This window comes from Salvelinus namaycush, chromosome 14 (assembly GCF_016432855.1).
Source record: "Salvelinus namaycush isolate Seneca chromosome 14, SaNama_1.0, whole genome shotgun sequence".
Lineage (NCBI taxonomy): Eukaryota > Metazoa > Chordata > Actinopteri > Salmoniformes > Salmonidae > Salvelinus > Salvelinus namaycush.
Genome location: NC_052320.1, coordinates 11,237,694 through 11,258,620, shown reverse-complemented (window position 1 = coordinate 11,258,620; position 20,927 = coordinate 11,237,694). Strand labels below are relative to the sequence as shown.

The following is a 20,927-nucleotide window of genomic DNA, read 5'->3' as shown; positions in this document are numbered from 1 at the left end:
ACAGTAACAGTGTTGGTGCTGTTCCATCCCTGACAGTAACAGTGTTGGTGCTGTTCCATCACTGACAGTAACAGTGTTGGTGCTGTTCCATCCCTGACAGTAACAGTGTTGGTGCTGTTCCATCCCTGACAGTAACAGTGTTGGTGCTGTTCCATCACTGACAGTAACAGTGTTGGTGCTGTTCCATCCCTGACAGTAACAGTGTTGGTGCTGTTCCATCCCTGACAGTGACAGTGTTGGTGCTGTTCCATCACTGACAGTGACAGTGTTGGTGCTGTTCCATCACTGACAGTAACAGTGTTGGTGCTGTTCCATCACTGACAGTAACAGTGTTGGTGCTGTTCCATCCCTGACAGTGACAGTGTTGGTGCTGTTCCATCCCTGACAGTAACAGTGTCGGTGCTGTTCCATCACTGACAGTAACAGTGTTGGTGCTGTTCCATCCCTGACAGTGACAGTGTTGGTGCTGTTCCATCACTGACAGTAACAGTGTTGGTGCTGTTCCATCACTGACAGTAACAGTGTTGGTGCTGTTCCATCCCTGACAGTAACAGTGTTGGTGCTGTTCCATCCCTGACAGTAACAGTGTTGGTGCTGTTCCACCCCTGACAGTGACAGTGTTGGTGCTGTTCCATCCCTGACAGTAACAGTGTTGGTGCTGTTCCACCCCTGACAGTAACAGTGTTGGTGCTGTTCCATCCCTGACAGTGACAGTGTTGGTGCTGTTCCATCCCTGACAGTAACAGTGTTGGTGCTGTTCCACCCCTGACAGTAACAGTGTTGGTGCTGTTCCATCCCTGACAGTAACAGTGTTGGTGCTGTTCCATCCCTGACAGTAACAGTGTTGGTGCTGTTCCATCACTGACAGTGACAGTGTTGGTGCTGTTCCATCACTGACAGTAACAGTGTTGGTGCTGTTCCATCCCTGACAGTAACAGTGTTGGTGCTGTTCCACCCCTGACAGTAACAGTGTTGGTGCTGTTCCATCCCTGACAGTAACAGTGTTGGTGCTGTTTCATCCCTGACAGTAACAGTGTTGGTGCTGTTCCATCACTGACAGTAACAGTGTTGGTGCTGTTCCATCCCTGACAGTAACAGTGTTGGTGCTGTTCCATCACTGACAGTAACAGTGTTGGTGCTGTTCCATCACTGACAGTAACAGTGTTGGTGCTGTTCCATCCCTGACAGTAACAGTGTTGGGGCTGTTCCATCCCTGACAGTGACAGTGTTGGTGCTGTTCCATCCCTGACAGTGACAGTGTTGGTGCTGTTCCATCACTGACAGTAACAGTGTTGGTGCTGTTCCATCCCTGACAGTAACAGTGTTGGTGCTGTTCCATCACTGACAGTAACAGTGTTGGTGCTGTTCCATCCCTGACAGTGACAGTGACAGTGTTGGTGCTGTTCCATCACTGACAGTAACAGTGTTGGTGCTGTTCCATCCCTGACAGTAACAGTGTTGGTGCTGTTCCATCACTGACAGTAACAGTGTTGGTGCTGTTCCATCCCTGACAGTAACAGTGTTGGTGCTGTTCCATCCCTGACAGTGACAGTGTTGGTGCTGTTCCATCACTGACAGTAACAGTGTTGGTGCTGTTCCATCACTGACAGTAACAGTGTTGGTGCTGTTCCATCCCTGACAGTGACAGTGTTGGTGCTGTTCCATCCCTGACAGTAACAGTGTTGGGGCTGTTCCATCACTGACAGTAACAGTGTTGGTGCTGTTCCATCACTGACAGTAACAGTGTTGGGGCTGTTCCATCCCTGACAGTAACAGTGTTGGGGCTGTTCCATCCCTGACAGTAACAGTGTTGGGGCTGTTCCATCCCTGACAGTAACAGTGTTGGGGCTGTTCCATCACTGACAGTAACAGTGTTGGTGCTGTTCCATCCCTGACAGTAACAGTGTTGGTGCTGTTCCATCCCTGACAGTAACAGTGTTGGGGCTGTTCCATCCCTGACAGTAACAGTGTTGGGGCTGTTCCATCCCTGACAGTAACAGTGTTGGGGCTGTTCCATCCCTGACAGTAACAGTGTTGGGGCTGTTCCATCCCTGACAGTAACAGTGTTGGGGCTGTTCCATCCCTGACAGTAACAGTGTTGGGGCTGTTCCATCCCTGACAGTAACAGTGTTGGTGCTGTTCCATCACTGACAGTAACAGTGTTGGGGCTGTTCCATCCCTGACAGTAACAGTGTTGGGGCTGTTCCATCCCTGACAGTAACAGTGTTGGGGCTGTTCCATCCCTGACAGTAACAGTGTTGGGGCTGTTCCATCACTGACAGTAACAGTGTTGGGGCTGTTCCATCACTGACAGTAACAGTGTTGGTGCTGTTCCATCCCTGACAGTGACAGTGTTGGTGCTGTTCCATCCCTGACAGTGACAGTGTTGGTGCTGTTCCATCACTGACAGTAACAGTGTTGGTGCTGTTCCATCCCTGACAGTGACAGTGTTGGTGCTGTTCCATCCCTGACAGTGACAGTGTTGGTGCTGTTCCATCCCTGACAGTAACAGTGTTGGTGCTGTTCCATCCCTGACAGTAACAGTGTTGGTGCTGTTCCATCCCTGACAGTAACAGTGTTGGTGCTGTTCCATCCCTGACAGTGACAGTGTTGGTGCTGTTCCATCACTGACAGTAACAGTGTTGGTGCTGTTCCATCCCTGACAGTAACAGTGTTGGTGCTGTTCCATCCCTGACAGTAACAGTGTTGGTGCTGTTCCATCCCTGACAGTGACAGTGTTGGTGCTGTTCCATCCCTGACAGTGACAGTGTTGGTGCTGTTCCATCCCTGACAGTAACAGTGTTGGTGCTGTTCCATCCCTGACAGTGACAGTGTTGGGGCTGTTCCATCCCTGACAGTAACAGTGTTGGTGCTGTTCCATCCCTGACAGTAACAGTGTTGGTGCTGTTCCATCACTGACAGTAACAGTGTTGGTGCTGTTCCATCCCTGACAGTAACAGTGTTGGTGCTGTTCCATCCCTGACAGTAACAGTGTTGGTGCTGTTCCATCACTAACAGTAACAGTGTTGGTGCTGTTCCATCCCTGACAGTGACAGTGTTGGTGCTGTTCCATCCCTGACAGTGACAGTGTTGGTGCTGTTCCATCCCTGACAGTAACAGTGTTGGTGCTGTTCCATCCCTGACAGTGACAGTGTTGGTGCTGTTCCATCACTGACAGTAACAGTGTTGGTGCTGTTCCATCCCTGACAGTAACAGTGTTGGTGCTGTTCCATCCCTGACAGTAACAGTGTTGGTGCTGTTCCATCCCTGACAGTGACAGTGTTGGGGCTGTTCCATCCCTGACAGTAACAGTGTTGGTGCTGTTCCATCCCTGACAGTAACAGTGTTGGTGCTGTTCCATCACTGACAGTAACAGTGTTGGTGCTGTTCCATCCCTGACAGTAACAGTGTTGGTGCTGTTCCATCCCTGACAGTAACAGTGTTGGTGCTGTTCCATCACTGACAGTAACAGTGTTGGTGCTGTTCCATCCCTGACAGTGACAGTGTTGGGGCTGTTCTATCCCTGACCGTGATGGTGTGTGTGTTCCACTGGGATTGCACAGAGCATTCTACTGCCTAGCGACACACAAAGCGAAGGGAGTCGTTGCCCCCCTGCATCAGACACTTTGATCCTTTGCAGAGCAGCTGCCTTTGAATGGCAGCTACATCATGTGAAGGATCTTCTCAGAGAACGACACAAAATATGTATGGCAGGCCTCTTGGTGGTACAGTGGATAAACAGAGCATTGGACAAACTAGCCTAGTCCAGTAAACTCATTTATGTTGTCGTGAAAGGTTATTTTGATCAAGAGTGCCTGACTGCCACTCAACCAATTCACATAACAGTCATTTATCGCTAGTCCTTTCCAAGGCCATTCTGATTGTTGTTTCCCTTGAATTATCAAAATGATGATTCCCTCTGTCCCTTTCTCCCAAGCAGCGGCTTGTGCAAATAGTCAAGAGTGGACCTTGAGTCGATCCATCCCTGAGCTCCGTGTGGTAAGACAAAGCATCCTCATTAAAGATGAATTGAAAGAAAAGTTAGATAGAGCTTCATCTCTTTTCACACTCTATTCAGGGAAGCTACCATGAGTGAAGATGTGTGTGTGTGTGTGTACAGTAGGCTGTGTGTGTGTTTTCGAACTTCTTTAATCTGTGCAGGGGGTGCTGGGAAGTCTTCGGAGTGGCAGGTCAGCGCTGATAAACAGATACATAACAGGAAGTTACCTTCCACTAGAGAAGATTGAAGGTAAGCATGAAAAACACTTTTCTTGTCCTACCATTTTATCTTTCATAATGGCTCTCTGACACACAATAACTAACCTCTGCGCTGCTGTTCCATTGTCAGGGGGGAGGTATAAGAAGGAGGTATTGGTAGATGGACAGAGTCATCTATTGCTAATCAGAGAGGAGGCAGTTACTCCTGATGCACAGGTGTGTGTAAATGTACTTGTGTATTTGCTGGAGTGTGTGTACAGTGCATTCGGAAAGCATTCAGAACCCTTGAGCTATTCCACATTGTGTTACATTACAGCCTTATTCTAAAATGGATTAAATTGTTTTTTGTATAAAAAAAAAACTGAAATATCACATTTCCATAAGTATTCAGACCCTTTACTCAGTACTTTGTTGAAACACCTTTGGCAGCGATTACAGCCTCGAGTCGTCTTGGGTATGACACTACAAGCTTGGCACACCTGTACTTGGGGAGTTTCTCCCATTCCTCTCTGCTGATCCTCTCAAGCTCTTTTCAGGTCGCTCCAGAGATGTTCGATCGGGTTCAAGTCCTGGCTCTGGCTGGGCCACTCAAGGACATTCAGAGACTTGTCCCGAAGCCACTCCTGCATTGTCTTGGCTGTGTGCTTCGGGTTGTTGTCCTGTTGTCCAATTCTGGGGTCCTGCACTCTGGAGCAGGTGCTCTGGAGCAAGTTTTCATCAAGGATCTCTCCGTACTTTGCTCCATTCATCTTTCCCTTGATCCTGACTAGTCTCCCAGTCCCCGCCACTGAAAAACATCCCCACAGCATGATGCTGCCACCACCATGCTTCACTGTAGGGATGGCGTCAGGTTTCCTCCAGACGTGATGCTTGGCATTCTGGCCAAAGAGTTCAATCTTGGTTTCATCAGACCAGAGAATCTTGTTTCTCATGGTCTGAGAGTACTTTAGGTGCCTTTTGGCAAACTCCAAGCAGGCTGTCGTGCCTTTTACTGAGGAGTGGCTTCCATCTGGCCACTCTAACATAATGGCCTGCTTTCCAGGTTAAATAAAGGTTAAATTAAAATAAAACAACTTGATTGGAGCCCACCTGTGGTAAATTCAATTTATTGGACATGATTTGGAAAGGCGCACACCTGTCTTTATAAGGTCACACGTTTGACAGTGCATGTCAGAGCAAAAACCAATCCATGAGTTCGAAGGAATTGTCCATAGAGCTCCAAGACAGGATTGTATCCAGGCACATATCTGGGGAAGGGTACAAAATTCTGCAGCATTTTAGGTCCCCAAGAACACAGTGGCCTCCATAATTCTTAAATGGAAGAAGTTTAGAACCCCGGCCAAACTGAGCAATCGGGGAAGAAGGGCCTTGGTCAGAGAGGATCTGATCAACGTGAACAGGATGCCCCTGAGCTCAATTTCCAGTCTCATAGCAAAGGATTTGAATACTTGTGTAAATAAGGTATTTCTGTTTTTTATTTTTTATAAATTTGCAAAAATGTCTAAAAGCTTGTTTTCACTTTGTCGTTATGGTGTATTGTGTGTAGATTGATGAAGACATTTTTTTATTTAATACATTTTAGAATAAGGCTGTAAGGGAAGTGGTCTGAATACTTTACGAATGCACTGTATACCTTGTTGCATTGTTGTTGATGTAGAATGATGTGTTGAGAAATAATTACAGAATTACAATCTCACTAACTCATCTTAATCCTTATCCTGACCCATCTTGCACTTGTCTCCCTCTCGCCTCTCGCTTCTCTTCCCTCTCCTACCAAATCTCTGTCTGTAGATCAGCAACTGGGTAGATGCAGTGGTCCTTGTGTTCAGTCTGGAGAATGAGGCCAGCTTCCAGGATGTCTACCAGCTGTACAGCCAGCTCAACACACATCGCATCAGTGCTGACATCCCACTTGTTGTGGTTGGGACACAAGGTAAGGAACATGGAGGAATGAAAATGGATGGATATGTTCAGGGAAATGTAAGAGGGCAGATGGATAGCATCTACAGAACCATTAGTCTTGTTTTATATAATTAGATGGAAGAAAGTGAGCATATACTGTACAAGCTACTGTAGCCTATATGACTTCATCTCAGTGTCTGAAGCCCCACGGTCTCCGCTGTCCTCTTTCTATAGACAAAATCAGCAGTACCAACCCACGTGTGATTGAGGACATGCGTGCCCGGCAGCTATGTGTTGATGTGAGGCACTGTGTGTTCTATGAGACCTGTGCCACCTATGGGCTCAACGTAGACCGGGTTTTTCAGGAGGGTGAGTTAACTGAAGTTGAGCATTGGTGTCAGAGCTGGTGACCCAAAGGTACAGACACATTACCATTGTTTTAACACAATAAATCATTCCGGTCACACTATACACAAATGCTTCACAAATCATTTAAAAGCAATGTCATTCTACATAAAGGATTATATCACAAATCTATGTTTGACTAGAGATGCACGGCTGTACTTACTTACCTAACACATACAATTCACATCCTGAAGTAATGAGCGATTAGTGCCATCTCACTAGTGCAGTATTTCTCTCTCCTCTCAGCTGCCCAGAAAATAGTCGCACAGAAGAAACAGTCTGCGTTCCTGGCCTCCTGCAAGTCTCTTCCTAACTCCCCCAGTCACTCTGGGGGCTCCACATCGGGGTCAGCATCCTTCCTTGGACAGGTAACATACCTCACACTGTTTACATCTGTCTTTTTCCCAGGCTTATCTCTTCTGTGTTGTTGACAGAAAATCAATACTGTAGTGCAGTGGGACCCACAGGTGGATACCAGCTACAGTACTGAAGATCCTCCTATAGGCCTTAACCTTGAGCTGTGGCTAGATACATTGTTGTCACCCACAATAAAATCGAGGAGGGGACTGTGGATCTGTCTCCTACATTAGTACGATATTGACAAAACTTGGGTGAATGATGCGTCTTGCCATAGAGAGCTGGCATTTATACAGTTACACTGATTGGCTAGATGGTTGTGCTATCACAACAGATTTATAATGCAAACATTGAAAGGTCACACCCCTCACCCAATTTGACCTAGTCATGAAATTCGGTACATAGGTCACTCTCCTCACAAGGACCACATTTGCCTCAGGGACCCATAAGGTCCACAATGATGGATTTTCCACCATTTCAAATTTTGTGAAAAACACATAAAAGGCTACTCTTTTGGCACCGAATGACCGATCTGCACAAATCTTGTTATGTGGCAGCTATGGACAAAGACGTCTCAACGCAATATTTTCCAGACTAGCACCTAAAACATCATGGCCAATACTGACCAATAAACATTCACGAGGGCGTATTCTGGCACATAAAGGCAAATCAGTCAAGGATATTCGTATTGTAACAAAATTTGGTTCACATGTTACAAACACTGTGAAGATTCAACATATACAAGAACATTAATGTCGACCACACGATGGCGCTATAACAGGCACATGTTTATATCTCTTGATCTGTTTGATTCAGAGAGGAAATGTGGCACACATGCTCAGGAATATGAGTCTAGCTAACCCACGTGATATCTCAGACACCACTGGTCCAATTTCGATTAAACTTGGGTGAATTATGCATCTTTCCATAGAGATCCGACATTTACTAAATTATACTGATTGGCCCAAGGTGGTAGTTTTTTGTTCATCTGGGGGCTTAAAAGAGACCCTTGATGGATTCAAAGAATGGTTCAAAAAGTTTGGGAACCACAGATGTAGGATTTATTCTAGTAGATACCAAATGTATTCAGGAGGAAGAGCATGTTGTCTGGTCCGTTTGTCTAGTTTTCTCTGTTTCATCTCATTTGTCCACACCCCATCCTCTCTCTGTATTCCTTGTGCCACTCTCCGTCTGCCCTCTTGTCCATCCCCCTGTCTGTCCCCCTGTCCCCCTGTCCTCCCTCTCCCTCTCAGGCCAGTAATGGAGGACTGAATAGTGGCTACCCCTCCTCTCTACCCTCCACCCCTGTGATCAGCCACAGAGAGCTGCGGGGCGGGGCAGGGGCGGTGGCAGCAGTAGAGGGGGCTGGCAGTATCACCTCCTCAGGGTCCATGAGAAACATCCCTCAACGGCGGACCTCTCTGTTCAAGGTCAGTTACTGTTCTCAGAATCTCTGGTGATCAAATTATTGGAATATTTCATCAACGTTCCAAAGAGCCAAAGAGCCATATAATTCAAACAAGCTGATTTCAAAAAAGAGCTAAAATAAATGTACAGTTTAACATACAGTAATAGTCACACAGTTTCGCATCTGTCCTGTACACTTGTGTCAGTCCATATTTATACCTGTCACACTCTCATCTCTAACCCTATAATGTTGATACAACTTCTCTCAGAACCGTCGAGGCAGTGGCAGTGAAAAGAATGTTGACCCTAAAGGTGACGTGGGCAGTGGCCGGGCCATCGCTATCAAACAGGTCAGTGTGACACACACTGGATATTGTGTATAATGAATAGATTAGTTCCAGTTCTTCAGTCATGGAAGGGAACTTAATGACATTGAACCCATTGTTTGTAACAGAGTATCCTATGGAAGCGGAGTGGGAGCTCACTGAACAAAGAGTGGAAGAAGAAATATGTCACTCTGTCCAACAACGGCTCCCTGGTCTATCACCCCAGCCACAATGTAAGTCACACCACAATCAACCAGACCAACACCAGTAACATGATCTCATCTTAGTTATAAGATAACAAAAATATATACAATACCAGTCAAAAGTTTGGACACACCTACTCATTCGAGGGTTTTTCTTTATTTTTATTATTTTCTACATTGTATAATAATAGTGACGACATCAAAACTATGAAATAACACACATGGAATCATGTAATAACCAAAAAAGTGTTAAACAAATCAAAATATATTTTAGATGTTAGATTCCTCAAAGTAGCCACCCTTTGCCTTGATGGCAGCTTTGCACACTCTTGGCATTCTCTCAACCAGCTTCATGAGGTAGTCACCTGGAATGCATATCAATTAACAGGTGTGCCTTGTTAAAAGTTAATTTGTGGAATTTCTTTCCTTCTTAATGCGTTTGAGCCAATCAGTTGTGTTGTGACATGGTAGCGGTGGTATACAGAAGATAGCCCTATTTGGTAAAATACCATGGCAAGAACAGTTCAAATAAGCAAAGAGAAATGACAGTCCATCATTACCTTAAAAACTTCTTGTCAATAGGGGGGCGCTGTTTTCACTTTGGAAAAAATCGTGCCCAATTTAAACGGCCTTGTACTCTATTCTAGATCATACAATATGCATATTATTATTACTATTGGATAGAAAACACTCTCAAGTTTCTAAAACTGTTTGAATTATATCTGTGAGTAAAACAGAACTCATTTGGCAGCAAACTTCCATACAGGAAGTGAAAAATCTGAAAACGAGGCTCTGTTTCAGGGCCTGCCTATTCAACTGGCTTTTATTTATCGATATGCATGCACTTCATACGCCTTCCACTAGATGTCAACAGGCAGTGGAAGGTGGAATGGGGTGTCTAGCTTGATCTGAGGTCGAATAAGAGCTTTTGGAGTGACAGGTCCGGTATTTTCTTTGTCCTCGAAGGCGCGCAGGGGAGCTCGACATTGTTTTCTGAAAAGCGTTCGGTATACACGGCGAATATCTCCGGCTCTGATTTTATTTGATACATATGATAATAACATCATAAAGTAGTTTTTTTCAACCGAGTTTTATCAGTTTATTCAACGTTTATTGGGACTTTTGGAGTTTTCCGTTCTTTGCGCCAAGAGAGGATGGGAATGTTAGCAACCTTGGCTAGCATTGTGGCGCGAATTCGACAGAAGAAATGGACATTCTAAAACCAAACAACAATTTATTCTGGACCAAGGTGTCACGATCGTCTATGGGTGAGAGAGAGGACCAAGGCGCAGCGTGTGAAAAATACATTCTCTTTATTTCGAAGAAGAAAAACTAAACAAAACAACAAATAGACGAACGTGAAGCTATAAATGACTAAGTGCAAAAACATGCAACATAGACACAGACATAGACAATTACCCACAAAAACCTAGTGCCTATGGCTGCCTTAAATATGGCTCCCAATCAGAGACAAATAATGACATCTGTCTCTGATTGAGAACCCTTCAGGCAACCATAGACACAGCTAGACATCTATACTAAACATAAACCCAACTACTCTAATAAACCCCCTAACCTTACAACCACCCTAGACACTACAAAAACACATACATTCACCATGTCACACCCTGACCTAACAAAAATAATAATGAAAACAAAAATAACTAAGGCCAGGGTGTGACATAACCCCCCCCTTAAGGTGCGAACTCCGGGCGCACCAGCATAAAGTCTAGGGGAGGGTCTGGGTGGGCGTCTGTCCACGGTGGCGGCTCTGGTACTGGTCGTGGTCCCCACCCCACCATAGTCACTACCCGCTTTCGTAGCCTCCTCCAACTGACCACCCGCCAACTTAACCCCACTGGATTAAGGGGCAGCACCGGACTAAGGGGCAGCACCGGACTAAGGGGCAGCACCGGACTAAGGGGCAGCACCGGACTAAGGGGCAGCACCGGACTAAGGGGCAGCACCAGGATAAGGGGCAGCACCAGGATAAGGGGCAGCACCAGGATAAGGGGCAGCACCAGGATAAGGGGCAGCACCAGGATAAGGGACAGCACCAGGATAAGGGGCAGCTCCGGACTGAGGGACGGCAGCTCCGGACTGAGGGACGGCAGCTCCGGACTGAGGGACGGCAGCTCCGGACTGAGGAACGGATCCTGGCTGGATGACGGCTCTGGCGGATCCTGGCTGGACGGCTCTGGCGGATCCTGGCTGTACGGCTCATGGCTGGCTGACGGATCTGGCTGCTCATGGCTGGCTGACGGATCTGGCTGCTCATGGCTGGCTGACGGATCTGGCTGCTCATGGCTGGCTGACGGATCTGGCTGCTCATGGCTGGCTGACGGATCTGGCTGCTCATGGCTGGCTGACGGATCTGGCTGCTCATGGCTGGCTGACGGCTCTGGCAGATCCTGTCTGGTTGGCGGCTCTGGCAGATCCTGTCTGGTTGGCGGCTCTGGCAGATCCTGTCTGGTTGGCGGCTCTGGCAGATCCTGTCTGGTTGGCGGCTCTGGCAGATCCTGTCTGGTTGGCGGCTCTGGCAGATCCTGACTGACGAATGGCTCTAGCGGCTCCTGACTGACTAACGGCTCTGACGGCTCGGGACAGACGGGCGGCTCTAATGGCTCGGGGCAGACGGATGGCTCAGACGGCGCTGGGGAGACGGATGGCTCAGATGGCGCTGGGGAGACGGATGGCTCAGATGGCGCTGGGGAGACTGATGGCTCAGATGGCGCTGGGGAGACGGATGGCTCAGATGGCGCTGGGGAGACGGATGGCTCAGATGGCGCTGGGGAGACGGATGGCTCAGATGGCACTGGGCAGACGGATGGCTCTGGCCGGATGAGGCGCACTCTAGGCCTGGTGCGTGGTGCCGGAACTGGAGGCACCGGGCTAAGGACACGCACCTTCAGGCTAGTGCGGGGAGAAGGAACAGGGCATACTGGACCCTGGGGACGCACATTAGGCCTAGTGCGTGGTGCCGGAACTGGTGGTACCGGGCTGGGGACACGCATCTCAGGGCTAGTGCGGGGAGCAGCAACAGGATGCACAGGACTCTGGAGACGCACAGGAGGCTTAGTGCGTGGTGCCGGAATTGGTGGTACCGGGCTGGAGACACGCACCATAGGACGAGTGCGTGGAGGAGGAACAGGGCTCTGGAGACACACTGGAAGCCTGTTACGTGGTGTAGGCACTGGTGGAACTGGACTGGGGCGGGGAGGTGGCGCCGGAAATACCGGACCGTGCAGGCGTACTGGTTCCCTTGAACACCGAGCCTGCCCAACCTTACCTGGTTGAATGCTCCCCGTCGCCCGACCAGTGCGGGGAGGTGGAATAACCCGCACCGGGCTATGTAGGCGAACCGGGGACACCATGCGTAAGGCTGGTGCCATGTATGCCGGCCCGAGGAGACGCACTGGAGACCAGACGCGTTGAGCCGGCATCATGGCACCTGGCTCAATGCCCAATCTAGCCCTACCAGTGCGGGGAGGTGGAATAACCCGCACCGGGCTATGAACACGTACAGGAGACACCGTGCGCTCTACTGCGTAACACGGTGTTCGCCCGTACTCCCGCTCTCCACGGTTAGCCTGTGAAGTGGGCGCAGGTCTCCTACCTGCCCTCGGCCCACTACCTCTAAGCCCCCCCCCAAGAAATTTTTTGGGCTGACTCACAGGCTTCCTACCGCGTCGTCGTGCTGCCTCCATTCGCCGGTATCCCTCCTCGCACTGCGCCAGAGAATCCCAGGCGGGCTCCGGCACTCGCCCTGGGTCGATCGCCCACCTGTCGATCTCCTCCCACGTTGTGTAGTCCAGATTACGCTCCCATTGCCATTCCTCCTTGCGCTGCTCCTGTTGCCGCTTATCACGCTGCTTGATCCTGGATTGGTGGGTAATTCTGTCACGATCGTCTATGGGTGAGAGAGAGGACCAAGGCGCAGCGTGTGAAAAATACATTCTCTTTATTTCGAAGAAGAAAAACTAAACAAAACAACAAATAGACGAACGTGAAGCTATAAATGACTAAGTGCAAAAACATGCAACATAGACACAGACATAGACAATTACCCACAAAAACCTAGTGCCTATGGCTGCCTTAAATATGGCTCCCAATCAGAGACAAATAATGACATCTGTCTCTGATTGAGAACCCTTCAGGCAACCATAGACACAGCTAGACATCTATACTAAACATAAACCCAACTACTCTAATAAACCCCCTAACCTTACAACCACCCTAGACACTACAAAAACACATACATTCACCATGTCACACCCTGACCTAACTAAAATAATAATGAAAACAAAAATAACTAAGGCCAGGGTGTGACACAAGGACTCCTTGTACAACATTCTGATGGAAGCTCAGCAAAAGTAAGAAAACATTTATGATGTTATTTCGTATTTCTGTGGAATATGTAGAATCCAACAGGGCGGAGAATATGTGAGCGCTGTCTCACAATAATGTATTTTGTATGTTGTAGTAAAGTTATTTAAAAAAAATCTAACACAGCGGTTGCATTAAGAACCAGTGTATCTTTCCTTTGCCATACAACAAGTATTTTTATGTAAAGTTTATGATGAGTTCTTTGGTCAGATTAGGTGAGTGTCCAAAATATCTCCGGACATTCTGGGAAAATGTTGCTACGTATTCACAATGTATAACCACGATTTGCAGCTGTAAATATGCAAATTTTCGAACAAAACATAAATGTATTGTATAACATGATGTTATAAGACTGTCATCTGATGAAGTTGTCCAAAGGTTAGTGATTAATTTTATATCTTTTGCTGGTTTTTGCGAAAGCTACCTTTGCGGTGAATAAATGCGTTTGTGTGTTTGGCTATTGTGGTAAGCTAATATAATTCTATATTGTGTTTTCGCTGTAAAACACTTAAAAAATCGGAAATATTGGCTGGATTCACAAGATGTTTATCTTTCATTTGCTGTACACCATGTATTTTTCATAAATGTTTTATGATGAGTATTTATGTATTTCACGTTGCTCTCTGTAATTATTCTGGCTGCTTTGGTGCTATTTTTGATGGTGGCTGCAATGTAAAACTATGATTTATACCTCAAATATGCACATTTTCGAACAAAACATAAATGTATTGTATAACATGTTATAAGACTGTCATCTGATGAAGTTGTTTCTTGGTTAGTGACTAATTTTATCTCTATTTTGTCGGTTTTGTGAAAGCTACCTATGCGGTGGAAACATGGTGAAAATATGCGGTTGTGTGTTTGGCTATTGTGGTTAGCTAATAGAAATACATATTGTGTTTTCGCTGTAAAACATTTTAAAAATCGGAAATGATGGCTGGATTCACAAGATGTTTATCTTTCATTTGCTGTATTGGACTTGTGATTTCATGAAAATTATATTATATGATATCCCTGTCCCGTTAGGCTAGGCTATGCTAGTCAGCTTTTTTGATGAGGAGGATCCCGGATCCGGGAGAGAGAAGCGGTAGAGGTTTTAAGACACGAAGGTCAGTCAATCTGGAACATTTCAAGAACTTTGAGAGTTTCTTCCAGTGCAGTCGCAAAAAACATCAAGCACTATGATGAAACTGGCTCTCACGAGGACCGCCACAGGAAAGGAAGACCCAGAGTTACAGCAGAGGATAAGTTCATTAGAGTTACCAGCCTCAGATTGTAGCCCAAATAAATGCTTCACAGAGTTCAAGTAACAGACACATCTCAACATCAACTGTTCAGAGGAGACTGTGTGAATCGGGCCTTCATGGTCGAAATGCTGCAAAGAAACCACTACTAAAGGACAGCAATAAGAAGAGGAGAATTGCTTGGGCCAAGAAACACGAGCAATGGACATTAGACCGGTGGAAATCTGTCCTTTGGTCTGATGAGTCCAAATTTCAGATTTTTGTGAGATGCAGAGTAGGTGAACGGATGATTTCCACATGTGTAGTCCCCACCGTGAAGCATGGAGGAAGAGGTGTGATGGTGTGGGGGTGCTTTGCTGGTGACACTGTGGGTGATTTATTTAGAATTCAAGGCACACTTAACCAGCATGGCTACCACAGCATTCTGCTGCGATACGCCATCCCATCTGGTTTACACTTAGTGGGACTATCATTTGTTTTTCAACAGGACAATAACCCAACACACCTCCAGGCTCTGTAAGGGCTATTTGACCAAGAAGGAAAGTGATGGAGTGCTGCATCAGATGACCTGGCCTCCACAATCACCTGACCTCAACCCAATTGAGATGGTTTAGGATGAGTTGGACCGCAGAGTGAAGGAAAAGCTGCCAACAAGTGCTCAGCATATGTGGGAACTCCTTCAAGGCTGTTGGAAAAGCATTCCAGGTGAAGCTGGTTGAGAGAATGCCAAGCATGTGCAAGGCTGTCATCAAGGAAATGTGGCTAATGTAAGGGGTGCGTACTGGCGGCAGAGAAGTCAGACGCAGGAGAGCAAAGACTGTGTTTCCAACGGTGCAATTTAATAATAAAAACCCACCCGGAAACCAGAACAATCAATAAATGGGTACAAAACCCGACGCACACCAGACATAACGTGCACAAGCACTTACAATAAACAATACCGGACAAGGACATGGGGGGAACAGAGGGTTAAATACACAACATGTAAGTGATGGAATTGAAACCAGGTGTGTGGGAAGACAAGACAAGACAAATGGAAAATGAAAGGTGGATCGACGATGGCTAGAAGACTGGTGACGTCGACCGCAGAACGTCGCCCGAACAAGGAGAGGGACCGACTTCGGAGGAAGTCAGACAGCTACTTTGAAGAATCTTACAATCTAAAATAGATTTTGATTTGTTTAACACTTTTTTGGTTACTACATGATTCCATATGTGTATTTCTTAGTTTTGATGTCTTCACTATAATTCTACAATGTAGAAAATAGTTAAAAATAAAGAAAAACCCTTGAATGGGTAGATGTGTCCAAACTTTTGACTGGTACTGTATATATATATTTTTTATGATGTTAAATTAGTTGAAATCTATTTTGATGTGAGAATTCACTGTGTTGAGAACTGTAATACACAGTAAAATTGCAATATTTCGGAAAAAAACTACATTTAATTTCCAGTCTAGTGAAATTTAGCAAATCATCCTAGTTTAACAGGTATGATCTTGGTGGTTTCAGGACTATATACAGAATTCTCACGCTAAAGAGATCGACCTACTGCGTGTCACAGTGAAGGTTCCAGGGAAACGCCCACCAAGGGCAGTCCCCCCTTATGGGCCCTCCCCTGGCCTGAACGGTGTGGCCAAGGATGCTGCACCCACAGAGAGCGCCAGTGCCCCATTGTTGCCACCAAGCCTTGTGCCTGTTGAAGAACAGCCTGGTGCGTTGTCTTCTCCCGGAGATAGAGGAGTAAAACGTTGTCCATCAACACTGTCCAGCAAGTCACATAGTGCTGGTATGTCAGAAATGTAATAATAATAGGTTTCTAATATACAGTATGTCAATGTGGGCTTTGGAGCATGATAGTACCAGAGCTGCAAGTTCCCTCAACACATAACAAACAGTGTTTTATGCATCTTTGTACCCCAATGTCAGATGCTATTGAAGGAGCAACCAGTCCCCCTTTTGGAAAAGATGGTCAATCCTCTCCAATGATGGACAAAAGGAAGAAAACAAGGAAGAAGAGTATGAACCAGAAAGGCGACACAGCCATTGGACAGGCTGAAGGTGAGCTCTGGGCCTCCTACTGTACATCTCTACCAGATTATTCTGCACTCTTTATATAAATCTATTTTGCTGTTATTTTCCTTAATCTCCTGCTAATCTGGGCTAAACTGTTGTCCTGAAGCCAAGCACAAAATGTGGAAATTAAAAAGCTTTGGTACCTTGAAAAACATTAACAAGACAGGTAACAACAAGGAACAGTGAGGAGCTGACTGGCTCACTGAATCTACCTGTGTTTTATGCCTGTTTGTCTGTTTGTCTCTCTACCTAGCAAGTGTATTACACATTTTGGATTGACCTGTGATTTGTAAGGTTTGTTGTTGGTTTTCGTTACTTTCTTTCTCTCAATCACCCTTTTTCAACTTTTTGCATCATGCACAATGTCTGCCTGCTCGGTGTCCTTTTTTTAAATGATCAGCGAACATCTCATGGTGATGAAGTGAGTCTGTGTTTATGCTGGTTACATGTGCTTTTTGTGTATGTACTGTAAAGAAGTGTTAACCAGGATTTGAATTTACTAAGTGGGGCAGACTAATGGTATTACATTTTCCCATTTTCCCTTGCCAACGTGTCTTTGTAGATGAGGAGAATACTGGCTTCATCATCGTGTCCAGCACGGGGCAGACGTGGCACTTTGAGGCCCAGAGTCTGGAGGACAGAGATGCCTGGGTGACGGCCATAGAGAGCCAGATACTGGCCAGCCTGCAATCCTGTGAGAGCCTCAGGAACAAGGCAAGGAACTGACTGGGCAGCACCCTGGGATGTGTGGAAATATGTACTGTTTAAAAATAGTATTCAAAGATGATTTCTTATAATAGACTATACAAATGGAAATAGTTTAAATAGTTTTGAATGTTTTATAGTATATAAGATGTGTATATGTTCCCTGTGGAACCCTACTGGGGAGTGAAGATAATGCTGATTGGCTGTGTACTGACAGGCGTTGCGGTCCAAGTTTCTGATTCCTTAGAGACGTATTCAGTCACAATGCACATCCACTTCATACTTGTGGAATGTCAACTATGTGTTCTTTCATAGGCACGGAGGAGCAGCCAGAGTGAGGCGGTTGCCATACAGGCCATTCGCAATGCCAAGGGCAACAGCTTCTGTGTGGACTGTGGAGCACCAAGTGGGTTTCTAGACTTGACCTCCTCTCTCACTCTTTATATATCTCTCTAACTCTCTAGTTAAAAACGTATTCTATTCAATGTCCATGCATGTGCAAAGAGTTCATTATTATACTATCTACCAGATACGGCCATTCATTTTTTTCGGTATTAATGAAAAAGGAGTCATTAGTGCAAAATGATTGATTACGTTAGAAGCAGCCTTTCTTTTACTCAATCCCTTACTCTCGATCTCAATCCCTTACTCTCGATCTCAATCCCTCTGCTCTGGTTTGGATGTCCTCTCCAGACCCCACGTGGGCCAGCCTCAACCTGGGTGCGTTGATCTGCATCGAGTGTTCAGGGATCCACCGTAATCTGGGGACACACCTGTCCCGCGTCCGCTCTCTGGACCTGGATGACTGGCCCAGGGAGCTGACACAGGTCCTGACTGCCATTGGCAACCACTTGGCCAATAGCATCTGGGAATGCCACACCCAGGGCAGACACAAACCCACACCCAACGCCACACGGTGAGGGTCCTGGTTCAGTATAATAGATAGGAAACATCTGTATGCTTTATTTATGGTCACCTGTTTCGTGAGAGTTCAAAAGAAAAGCCAATATTTTTGTCCAATGAAGACCATTATTTGACTAGAATAAGATTTAAATAGTTGAATCCAAGAATGAGTTGCAGACGATCAAATCAAATCAAAGTTTATTTGTCACGTGCGCCGAATACAACAGTGAAATGCTTACTTACAGGCTCTAACCAATAGTGAAAAAAAAGTATTAGGTGAACAATAGGTGAGTAAAGAAATAAAAACAACAGTGAAAAATAACAGTAGCGAGGCTATATACAGTAGCGAGGCTACATACAGACACCGGTTAGTCGGGCTGATTGAGGTAGTATGTACAAGTAGATATGGTTAAAGTGACTATGCATATATGATGAATAGAGAGTAGTAGTAGCGTAAAAGAGGGGTTGGGGGGGCACACAGTGCAAATAGTCCGGGTAGCCATTAGATTACCTGTTCAGGAGTCTTATGGCTTGGGGGTAAAAACTGTTGAGAAGCCTTTTTGTCCTAGACTTGGCACTCCGGTACCGCTTGCCATGCGGTAGTAGAGAGAACAGTCTATGACTGGGGTGGCTGGAGTCTTTGACAATTTTTAGGGCCTTCCTCTGACACCGCCTGGTGTAGAGGTCCTGGATGGCAGGCAACTTAGTCCCAGTGATGTACTGTGCCGTAATCACTACCCTCTGTAGTGCCTTGCGGTTGGAAGCTGAGCAATTGCCGTACCAGACAGTGATGCAACCAGTCAGGATGCCCTCGATGTTGCAGCTGTAGAACCTTTTGAGGATCTCAGGACCCATGCCAAATCTTTTTAGTTTTCTGAGGGGGAATAGGTTTTGTCATGCCCTCGTCACGACTGTCTTGGTGTGTTTGGACCATTCTAGTTTGTTGGTGATGTGGACACCAAGGAATTTGAAGCTCTCAACCTGCTCCACTACAGCCCCGTCGATGAGAATGGGGGCGTGCTCGGTCCTCCTTTTCCTGTAGTCCACAATCATCTCCTTAGTCTTGGTTACGTTGAGGGATATGTTGTTATTCTGGCACCACCCGGCCAGGTCTTTGACCTCCTCCCTATAGGCTGTCTCTTCGTTGTTCAGGCCTACCACTGTTGTGTCGTCTGCAAACTTAATGATGGTGTTGGAGTCGTGCCTGGCCACTCAGTCATGGGTGAACAGGGAGTACAGGAGGGGACTGAGCACGCACCCCTGGGGATCTCCTGTGTTGAGGATCAGCGTGGCAGATGTGTTGCTACCTACCCTCACCACCTGGGGTTGGCCCGCCAGGAAGTCCAGGATCCAGTTGCAGAGGGAGGTGTTTAGTCCCAGGATCCTTAGCTTAGTGATGAGCTTTGAGGGCACTATGGTGTTGAACGCTGAGCTGTAGTCAATGAATAGCATTCTCACATAGGTGTTCCTTTTGTCCAAGTGGGAAAAGGCAGTGTGGAGTGCAATAGAGATTGCATCATCTGTGGATCTGTTTGGGCGGTATGAAAATTGGAGTGGGTCTAGGGTTTCTGGGATAATGTTGTTGATGTGAGCCATTACCAGCCTTTCAAAGAACTTCATGGCTACGGACGTGAGTGCTACGGGTCTGTGGTCATTTAGGCAGGTTGCCTTCGTGTTCTTGGGCACAGGGACTATGGTGGTATTACAGACTCAATCAGGGACATGACACTGACATGACACAATCAGGGACACTTCACTGACATTGAAAATGTCAGTGAAGACACCTGCCAGTTGGTCAGCACATGACCGGAGCACACGTCCTGGAAGATACTGTATGTTGCCACAGAGATCTCTCTCTTGATCCATGAGCAGTTGCCATGGTAACTCACCTGTATGTTTGTGTCTCTCTCACAGAGAGGAGAGAGAATCATGGATCCGTGCAAAATACGAGCAGCGTGTGTTTGTGGCACCCCTGCCTGCTCTAAGCCCCACAGGCCCAGGGGACACTGCGATGTCTGTGTGTCTGCTGTCCGCGGTGACAGAGAGGGATTTGCCCAGGCTCCTACTGCTCCTGGCTCACATCAACAAGGAGCAGATCAACACTGCCCTGGCCAACGGAGGAACACCCTCACAGCCACAGCCTCACACCTCCCTGCACGCTGCCTGTCAGCTGGGTGATGTGGTAATGACACAGCTGCTAGTCTGGGTAAGGCCCTGGTCTGGACAAATTATTTGTTGATGATGATCTTCCCCAAGCACTGGACACAAATTGCTAGCCTTTAGCCCAAGTCAAGTGGTGTCACATGAAATTAATTAATTAATTCACCTATTCTCAATTATTATATTTTGGGGTAATTTTATACCGAATGTAAATGGTGAATTGCTGAATCTCTCCCTCCCTGCAGTATGGAAGTGATGTGAAGGCCAGGGATCCTCAGGGCCGGACAGCCATGACCATGGCTAGAAAAACTGGGAGCAAAGAGTGTGCTGACATCCTCCTGCAACATGGCTGCCCTAACTAGGTCTCCCCCAATTGACACACGGGTGTCTCCCGTAGACCTAGCACTGCCAGCCTCAGCAGCCTGGGTCATACCAATTCCAAGATAAGGGTTTCGTATCTTTAACGCCATGGTAGCACACAAAGGCTGGTAAAAAAAGCTTCTATGGATGTGGTTTTGAAAGTGAGGAAGGCAACAAGAATACAAAGAAAGTACTCCACTTACAAAAGTAAAACCCAGAAAGAGAACATATCAAGCAACTAAAAAAGCCATATTCATACAATTTTTAAAGGCAAAT

General features: G+C 46.5%; 1 protein-coding gene across 1 annotated transcript in view; it reads left to right on the top strand.

Moving 5' to 3' along the window:
- The window catches only part of LOC120059608 (arf-GAP with GTPase, ANK repeat and PH domain-containing protein 2-like), a 36,098-nt gene that overhangs the window by 14,106 nt on the left and 1,065 nt on the right, over positions 1-20,927 (top strand). Inside the window, 16 exon segments of the mRNA XM_039008738.1 lie at positions 3,941-3,999; positions 4,162-4,249; positions 4,349-4,434; positions 6,010-6,151; positions 6,355-6,489; positions 6,772-6,893; positions 8,136-8,312; positions 8,559-8,639; positions 8,744-8,848; positions 15,960-16,236; positions 16,377-16,508; positions 17,086-17,237; positions 17,544-17,634; positions 17,922-18,144; positions 20,046-20,337; positions 20,537-20,653. Coding sequence (XP_038864666.1) covers positions 3,941-3,999; positions 4,162-4,249; positions 4,349-4,434; positions 6,010-6,151; positions 6,355-6,489; positions 6,772-6,893; positions 8,136-8,312; positions 8,559-8,639; positions 8,744-8,848; positions 15,960-16,236; positions 16,377-16,508; positions 17,086-17,237; positions 17,544-17,634; positions 17,922-18,144; positions 20,046-20,337; positions 20,537-20,653 — 2,279 coding nt within the window.